The 9,240-nt window shown below is 38.9% G+C and overlaps 1 protein-coding gene across 5 annotated transcripts; it reads right to left on the bottom strand.

Moving 5' to 3' along the window:
• Nucleotides 1–228: 228 nt before the first annotated feature.
• Nucleotides 229–9,185, bottom strand: LOC135486878 (intraflagellar transport protein 74 homolog). 5 transcript variants are annotated; one of them, XM_064770005.1, is made up of 18 exons: nt 9,170–9,185; nt 8,191–8,243; nt 7,903–7,949; nt 7,360–7,413; nt 6,124–6,232; nt 5,716–5,863; nt 5,464–5,524; nt 5,201–5,322; nt 4,932–5,010; nt 4,605–4,727; nt 4,298–4,482; nt 3,938–4,112; nt 3,573–3,629; nt 3,127–3,247; nt 2,618–2,781; nt 2,223–2,348; nt 1,862–1,922; nt 229–1,540 (listed from the first exon to the last, which is right to left on the bottom strand). In XM_064770005.1, the coding sequence occupies exons 2-18, from the start codon at nt 8,216–8,218 to the stop codon at nt 1,422–1,424; spliced, it is 1,779 nt and encodes a 592-aa protein (XP_064626075.1). In that variant the 5' UTR covers nt 8,219–8,243; nt 9,170–9,185; the 3' UTR covers nt 229–1,421. The 5 variants fall into 5 exon arrangements, with proteins under 5 accessions (XP_064626075.1, XP_064626074.1, XP_064626072.1 ...); XM_064770004.1 differs by lacking the exon at nt 9,170–9,185 and adding an exon at nt 9,107–9,125; XM_064770002.1 differs by lacking the exon at nt 9,170–9,185 and adding an exon at nt 8,929–9,065.
• Nucleotides 9,186–9,240: the final 55 nt, after the last annotated feature.

Below are 9,240 nucleotides of genomic sequence, written 5' to 3'. Positions count from 1 at the left end.
TTACAGCATATGAAAACTAATGCACTGGATAATGTCCACATATCGCCCTTCATCAGATTTGGAGCAGGTGCATGGCCTAGAAGTCTCCGCAGTAATTCATGACCATTTCAACAGATCTGGACAAGACAACCAGAATTGGTTTCAGTCAGAAAAAATGTTACTGCATCGCACAAAACTGATCCGACTGAAGACCACTCAAGCAAACAGTAACTAAAGGCAAAAACTGTCTCTTTTGAAAGGAAAATACTTTATTTCTTGACAAGTACATACAATTCTAAACTGAAGCTATGGGATATTTAGCTACAACTGAAAAAGTGTTCTCACAATAATAACATTTCAAGTGAAGAGTGAACACTACACCATGTCATTTTATAGCAGTTAATAGTTGGACGGAAAGTGATGCCTCAAAAGGCACAATCCACATCTAAATACACTGGTTTAAGTTGAACATGTCATGACAACTTGGAGGGGACCAACAGTCTGTGTAGTTACATTTTTGCATACTAGAGAAAAGTAATACGACAAGTACCGGTAACTGGCATTAAAAACACGGCAAACATAAGAACTCACTGCCACTATTCTGCTCTAATGAAAAAAGCCTCTTATTTCGTGAAAAAAGTCATGTTGAGTACCTTTTGTGAAGTGGCATTTAACTGTCAAGTCAATCTGCGGATTGTAAAAAACTTGGCTATTGTTCAAAAAGTACCTGTACTCATCTTATCAATATTTACCAGTTGTAAAATACGCTTTGATGACAATTTCTAAATTAGGTCTGTTTACAGGTGACACTATTACAAAAGCTGTAGTTTGTTTACAATTCTATAAAATCAATAGCTAGATTTTGGTCATTGATGCCATATTTTTACAACATTACATGAGATGGGTACATGTATACTTGGCAAAGACTCAATATAGTAAAGTCCTGTGGGTCAGTGATGTTTCTTGGCAGGGGTACCTCTTTTTCCCCTGAGTTTACCCCAGTTTTAGACAAATTTCAAGTACATGTAGTTTAAAGTAGGGAATTTAGAAAAAAAATTATCAAAATGTCGCAACAGACAAGACCTTGTTAAATGGCAATCTGCCAATATTCTGAAATTCTTCTTTCCTAAATTGCATATGGTAACATCCAATCTGACACCTGGTATCAAAATGTGAATCTACACAGGACATTTATTTGGAAACACATCGAATTTGTTTCAATCATAAATGATATACTGTTGGCCAGTGTGTTCTGATAGTTGGAGGGGAAACATGTCTTCGTGTGAGCAATGTTGTGATAGCATCAACTCAAAATGCTGGACTTGGTGCACATTTCATTTTACAATGAGAATTGTCTTTCACATGCAAAGACGGATGGCTTATCTGAACTTGCACAAGTTTGGCCTAAACGTCTTTTAAGTACAATCACATAGTCTATGAGTCTACACAGATGGCTTTCCCGAGAGTTGCTCCTGCAGAACCTTGTTGTACTCCTCCAGCATGTTGCCCACTCGCTTCGTGCTTGGGCGGTAGTCACATTCCATAGTCTTGGTGGCAATGACTGGGAAGGAGGTCAAGGAAATTGACAAGAGCAATAATAGGGTAGAACAAGAAATGCATTGCGAAGATGAGAGAACCAATGGATCTGCATACATACCAAAACATCATAAATTTATTTAAAGGACGGATCATCTGCCTGGGAAAATTACTGTACTTCTTGGTCAACTGCTAGAAATTTATAGAAATGATTCAGACTTGAAGTATTGTGGGGTTAGCTGACTGACTATACGTGGTATCATTATTCCCTCTGATCTCAACAATGTATTTCTAAATCAACCGGCAACGGTCCTGGTACTAGCTTTCGAATTTGAATAAAGGATACACTCTTTCATCACAAAGTTGTTCTGTTCATGGTGATGCCATTTTCGCTCAAGATTACCGAGCTGAAAAAAGAAATCAAAACAAGATCAGAATAAGTTTGGCAAGATAGAATTTTCTGTTCTGTGTATCAATCCATCACTTCAAAAATTTGTACTGATCACAGCCCATTGCTAACTAAGTCTTATTTGCACTGACAGGTCAGCTCAGTTGTACTTCATTTTTTCTTTCCCTAAAGGCCTGATTTCTCTATTAAAAGCACCAGAGATTCCATACATGCTTTGATCTGGATGTGCCCAATGAAATTCAGAACCAAGAATTGTCCAAGTCCTTTTTGATCATATTCCAGTCTCCAAGTCTCATACCTGTGTGTAGGTCTCATTCTCACTGAGCTGAGCCTTCAATGCCTCATATTGCGTTGTCAGCTGCTGCATCTGTTTCTTGAAAGTGTCTCGTCTCTTCTGAAGTATTATCTTATCCTCACTCAGTTTCTGGAGAGAGAAAAAAGACACTGGAGTGATCTTAATCATGCACAGTTTTCACCAGTAGTCAGGAAAGGGGTTCAGAAGCAACTGGCACTTGTAGGTTCGAACACCAGAATAACTTTTTTTAAACCTCGGTGAAAAAGTGTTAATCAGTCAAAGAATTTGTATACTAATAATTGGGTTTTGTGATGAGTGCAACTTGTACCATAAAGACTAAGGCTGAACAATAGAAAAGGTTACATCAAACCATATATAATTCAGAAAGTTTTTCGTACCTTCTTCTTCATCTCCGCCTCCTTCTTCAGCCGATCAATGTCCGAGTAGACCTCAAGTTCTGTTTCCATCGTCTCAATCTTGCTCCTCAATGAATCCAGCTCGGAGTTGATCTTGCTCTCGAGCTGTTCGACCTTCTGCAAATCAACCTGGAGTTTCTCACTCTCTGAAAAACCATAGAATATCATTTATAGACCTTCTGTATCATAGCTTTAGCAGAATGCAGAGGCTTAGACCTGTCAAGGAGAGAATTTCACCTATCAAATAGAATATACAGAGTGCCCTTTTTCACCAGATGGGTGAAAGTGCCCTTTCTCCAACCCCAATTGCAGTGTCCCTCATAGCAGATGGAATGTCATAGCCTGCTCGGAAAGTGTGGGAGATGAATTGACTGCAACCAACCAAACAACCTGGCAGAGCCAACACTCAGTCCTGAAAAGTATGAGCCCCATTTAAAGATTGTGTGTGCCAACTACGTACTAATCAACCGCCCCTAAAACATAAAATTTACCTCCTGCTAAGCCAGTTGCAGTCACCTCAGACTTCTTCATCTCTCCCTCCTTGAAGGCCAGATCTTCCTTCATACTCTGTAGCTCCTTGGGGGTAGGCAGGTGGGTCACACGGGCCATATTCTGAAGAAGATTATTAGTATTAGTAATAGAATGACAGTGTCCATTTTCTATGCCGCGTTGGTAAGGGTAAAATCAAGACACATCCAGACGTACATAGCTAAGACTTCATTGGGCAATACTTCAGCGGCTAAAGACCAAATTGGCAAAAGACCGCAGTGGCACAACTCTTATGGGAGCATGAGAACTTCCTGACAACTACAACTCTATGCATTGTTGGATTCTTATTACCAACTTGTTATGCCTGCATTGAAACGAAATGAGTGTTAACCTCAGAAGAACCAACCATGAAGTTATGATGTTCCCTGAAACATGTACATGTACTTACTCGACTCATGTGCTCCAATAGAGCTACTATGTTGGCTTCAAGATTAGATATTCGTTGCTGAAAGTAAAATTTAAGTTTTGTATTAGAATACAGACACGGCACGACAGTCCGTGATTGTGGGACCAACTGTATGGGGAACTAACAGTTCCAAATTTCCAGGCATTCCATCAACAAAATAGGAGCAACTGTCTCGTGAATGCAGTGAAGAAGAAAAGGTCTTGCCAGATAGACTCATCTTACTTTAAAAAGACACAATATACTTTCAATATTATAAAAATTCAGACTCTGCCTTATGTTCTGGTTATCCAGCAGTTATATGGCTCACCATTATTGTGATATTTGCAAAACATAAAACGAAATCTCACCATCTCCTGATGTCTTGTTTCATCAAAGGCATCCAAGAACTCATTCATAGTCTCCTCTCTCTTCTTCAATTCCCGATACTTTTGATTCCTCTCGCCCTGGCTTTCCTCAATGTCCATATCAAGCTGACGTATCTCTTCCTGGACAGCAGCTAACTTTTCTCGAATATCATTGGCCCTGAAGGAATAAAATTTCAAGTTAAATTTTCGAGTTAAGATCCTGTATTCATCATTGTCCAGGTCTCGAGATTGCTAATTCACATTTACAAAGACTTGCACAACAGTCACCGATGGTCAATTTTGGGACCAAAATCAGCCTCAAGCTCTGTACCTGATACACAACTCTTACAATTACTGACTTACTGTCTTTCCATGCTTGCTATCTCTTGATTGTCCTCCTTGACCTGCTTGAGTAGCTTCTCCCTCTCTTCTGCTGGAGAGCCCTTGGATGAGGCCTCATCGATCAGTTGGTCTCTCTTCATCTCCAGTTCATACAGCTGGTCATAAAGACGGACAGCTTCTTGTTTGATTTGAGACATGGATAATTCCTAGGGGAAAATAAGACAAAACATATTACTTTCAAAAAAGGAGCTGACTATTAACCCTTGCAGTGCAACCCTCCCCAGACAATTCTGTTGAGACAATTTTACAAATGCCATATGTTACTCACCTCCTCTAAATTGTCTTTCTTTGTGTTAAGGGCATCAAGCTCCTGCTGCCCCGACTCTAGCTGCCTTAATAAATGCACGTTCATGTCTTTTAGATTCATGTACCTTTGTCTCATCTCGGGATTCTGAAAACAAGAAGAAATAGATAAGAGGATAAAAAGAACTTCGTCAAGTCTCTGATGTTGAAATAAACGAAACGTGAAAACTCAAAGCTTACTATTTCTTTAAAGGTTCATTTATCCCTTCAACAGATATCCTCAGCAGTAGTGTCACCTGGTGTTAGATGAAAACAATGTCAAACCAGAGGGAAACCTTTACCCGGGACTCACCATATTTGTGACCAGATTATCAGCCATTCTCCTCTCTTGATCAAGTTCTCGCTCGAGCTGAAGTATGACGTTTTCTTTCCTGTCAACAGAAAACATAAAATAGTCACGAGAGGCATGAAATGGAAATAATAAGTGAACATTGTACACAATACTTCAAAGGTTCAAGGATTTGTCATCTACGTCCCCCTATAATTAGAGATAAAAAATCAGCAAATGCTAATAATATAATACTAGTCCACAACTATGGCATGAGATAATTGGTAACTTACTCTTGTTTTTGTCCAAAGAGATGATCAATATTCTTGGCATCTCTTTCATTTTGGGCCTTGAGCTCCTCTAGATCCATCTGCACATCTTGGATATCTTCATCAGTGTTCAACTTGTCAACAAGCTAAAGAAAAAGAAGATGATTTAAAGGCCATCATTTGCGATAAACTGCATTCTAAAGAATGATGAAACATGAATTGGCGCAGAGACTGAAGAATGGCCCACTGATCTTTCCCTTTTTATCTGTTGGTATAGAAATACTTACAGTGTTGTAATCACCAAGCTCTCCTTGTAGACTCTTCAACTCGTTTGCCAAAACTTCAGCCCTGCAGAGAAAAAGGACAACATACATTTGGATAATCCATACCATTTCAGAGTTCACACCCACGTGTCTGTGTTTGCTGCCAACTTGTGTTGAATTTGACAAAACGCTTGCCAAGATTTCATGGTCTCCAGGTAACAGTCATTTTCTACACCTGAAAATACTGCGGTGCAACTGAGCACCCAAAATACTCACGTTTTCTCATATTGCAGGAAGCTGTTGTTCTCTTCTTCCCCTTCGTCTATTTCCCGCCGTAGTTTCCCAATCTCCGCATTCAGTTCAGTGATTTTCGATCTCAGTTGTCCCAAGTAATAGGTCTTGTCTTGGACTTGTCTTTTCCCAGCTGAAATACGAAAGCAAATAATTTTGAATCACACAGAGAAACTAGGTGGCCTTACTGTGATGAGATATGAAAATGCCTTGGTGGAATTGCAAGGTTGTTAACAATGGTCTCTCTGTCATCAAAATTGGGAGTGTGATCCCCCTGGCCCAGCCTTTGCCAGAAAATTAATTTGCCTTTGTTTACTTTTTACTCTGCATTGCCTCCTTGGTCATAATGCAGATCACTATTTTCTAAACAGCGCCATGACAAAGTTAACCTACCTTTACCAGCTGCAGTTTTCATGCCACTCAACCCCTGCTGGGTTATAGGTCGGTCAGCAACAGTCACCTGGGATGCCAACATCACACCAGCTCCACCTGATGGCTGGGTCTAGAAAAATACAAATTGTATGAGTTGAATCCAGATTGTCTAGGCAAAGAGCACCCCATACTGGTCTGTTCTCGAGTATCTGACTGATCTTCAAATCTTTATCGTGAACGCATGCAGGTGTATGAATAGAGATCACTGAAACATTGACTCTCAATGTGGTGCAGGGATGACAAAATCTAGATTGCTCTCCCCCCCTCCCCAATTTCAGTAGTAAATCTACGGATTCTTCAGGGCAACTTGACTGACCACTGATTTACCAACCTTACCATAATAGGCTGACTAAAAAAAAGAGTTAGCCAAATGCAAGAGATTTCGTTCCAAAAACACAAGTTTCTAATTATAGTGGAACACAAACCATACACAGATTAAAATGATATTCTTCGAAAGGAGTGAAGCAAGGTTTGCATGGTTTATAACAAGCATGGAGTAATTGTTCACAAAAGCAAATTGTTTTGTAAGCAAATTTTACACAGAATCAACATGACCAAGTGGATCAGCCCCTCAGGATATTCCTATTTTGCAAAGCCCTTTTAGACTGCTTGTATTGTTAATTTTAGCAGAATTGAAAGTCATTTGAAGACAGAGACAAGTAGTGTCCTCTTTAAGATCGGTGGCCTTGTTATGTTTAGTTAGCTAAATTTGTTTCTTAATTACAAATATATACATGTACAACATTTATACTGCAGTTTTATTCTAGTCAACCCCACCCATTGTGATACAGTGACATGTTCTTTCCAGCTAATTGTACTACAAATAATAAGTGGGTTAATCATAATAACACACAACTATATCGATTCGTAAATGTTCTGTCCACATCATTTGGGGCACCGAAGCACAAACTACTGGTCAGATTTCATTTAAGTAGTTTGTGCTCCAGAACCCATGTCAAGGCAGACAAAACATTTACGATTGGACTACAAAAAAGTTCAGAACTGGTCTGTGGGCAAAAAGATACAGATAAAAAACACCCAAGAAGCATATCGAGATGCAGTTTTTTATATTCACTCCAACAAAAAAAAAGTACCAAGTAAAAAGCAATAACACTGTGGAGGAAAAAAGGTTTATTATTTACAGTTTAAACCAAGATGAACAAAATGATATGTTGACTTTGTCTTATTTAATCTTACCTTCATGAGAAGTCCAGCAGCGGGTGTTTTTAAGTTAACCCTTCCACCATTCGTCTTAGTTAGAGAATATGGAAGCAAATTTTTAAATGTTTGTTTGGATTGAAGATTTTGAGAAGATGTTTATACAGCATTGAATCATAGTTTATGCTTTTAGTTTTATCTTTAGATATCCATGTACCGGTAATCACAAAAAACTTTGGTTTATAAATCCTATTTTCAAAAATATTGACGGAGACACACAAATCTGACTGAAACTGAAAGGCTGACAAAAGTTTGTAAGAAATTTCAGAGCATTCAGATTTAACAGAATTCTTTTTGTTTCAATCTGAGTCTTTTATCATGACACTATTGACAGATGAAACAGATATGAATATGGATAATGGAGGAAAAGAAGACAAAAACAGATATTTATTCTTTTCAATTTGATTGTTTACCCCAAACAGACACAGTATTTACTATTACCACATGTAAAAGGCAACTCTAACAAATGAACCATTCAATAAGCATAAGGCTCAGCAAAGTAAGAGAGATTAGTACACTTACCATGCCAGTGGTGAGTCTGGTGGCTGTACCAGGAGGACGACCAGCAGCTGAAAACAATAAAGTAAAACATCTCAGAATCAGGTATATGTGGTATTCACCAGACTGTTTAACTGTTCAAAAAACCAATTAGCCAAATAAGATGAGGCTTTTATCAATTTGCCAAAAAGGTTCTGGTCATACATACTCCAACCTGGTTGGCGATACAGCATAAGTAAATTTTTGAGGTGGGGATTCCTAGATGTTCATTGACCCTTTGCAAAATCCATCATCCATCGATAGTTTTCTTACCTGTTCCAATTGGTCTTGCGCCCTTCATTATGTAGCTGTGTCAGGTCCAAGCCCTAAAAAAGAGTTTACATTATTAAACAAAATGTAGTCCTACTGTGAGCTGATATACAACCCAATTCCACAAAAGGCACCCATCATTTGGAACTGTAAATGACATCCGGTGCCAACAGTAACACAAATTCCCTCGCGTAGACAACATCAAATGTAGCCCTACATGTACATCTTAAAACTTCCGGGAAGTGGTCGAACTGGGATTAGACTATAGACATCTCTGAAGATGGTCAGGCAGGGCTAGATTCTCATCAATGATCAACATCAACTTTACTGACTGGATGGATGGATGGGACTTGGCAGCAGAAGTTGAGTCACCGACTGCGACTGCTACAGCGCGGTGCCAGCAGGGTTAGCAGTAAAAAATGAGTAGGTCAAGGTAGGCTAGGCCGAAGAGTAGCAGATTTTGGGCCGTCACCCTTGTACGTCACGCATTAATCTTCAGCTGTAGGTAATTGCATGAGTATTTAGGGTAGTGCGAATTAGAGTGTGCGACAAAGAGCACGGTAATCACTAGCCTACTAATGGCAATGCACTGACTGACTGTATCCAGTGTATGTAGTGTATGATTGAAAACTCAGAAGACTGATCTGTCAAGCACTGTCGTGTGGTACTGCGACAAATAACAGGCAATACTTCAACTTCATTAACTTCTTGGTTCATTACTTAATCTAACTACAAACTAACCGAGTTGTCAAAATGTAGGAATTACAGAAAAATCAAGCTTATTGACAGAGAAAATTTGGTTGTGAATGTCAACAAAAACTATGTCGCGATGTAGCGTCGAACTTTGAGTACATGGAGTAAGACTTTTAAAAATTGCGGATATTTGCTCTAAAATGAGATCATAACACAACAATCAAACCTAAATGAATTACTCAAAACGATTTTATAGCGAAAAATTATGTTTTTAGAGTGAAATTTCTACCACAAGATTTGCGTTTGCAATAGCAAAATTCTACCACGGTGGTAGGTTTTTCGTCCTTATGTCAGAGTACA

Source organism: Lineus longissimus, chromosome 4 (assembly GCF_910592395.1).
Source record: "Lineus longissimus chromosome 4, tnLinLong1.2, whole genome shotgun sequence".
NCBI lineage: Eukaryota > Metazoa > Nemertea > Pilidiophora > Heteronemertea > Lineidae > Lineus > Lineus longissimus.
Note: the sequence above shows the minus strand (reverse complement) of the source record. Positions and strands in the feature narration are given on the sequence as shown.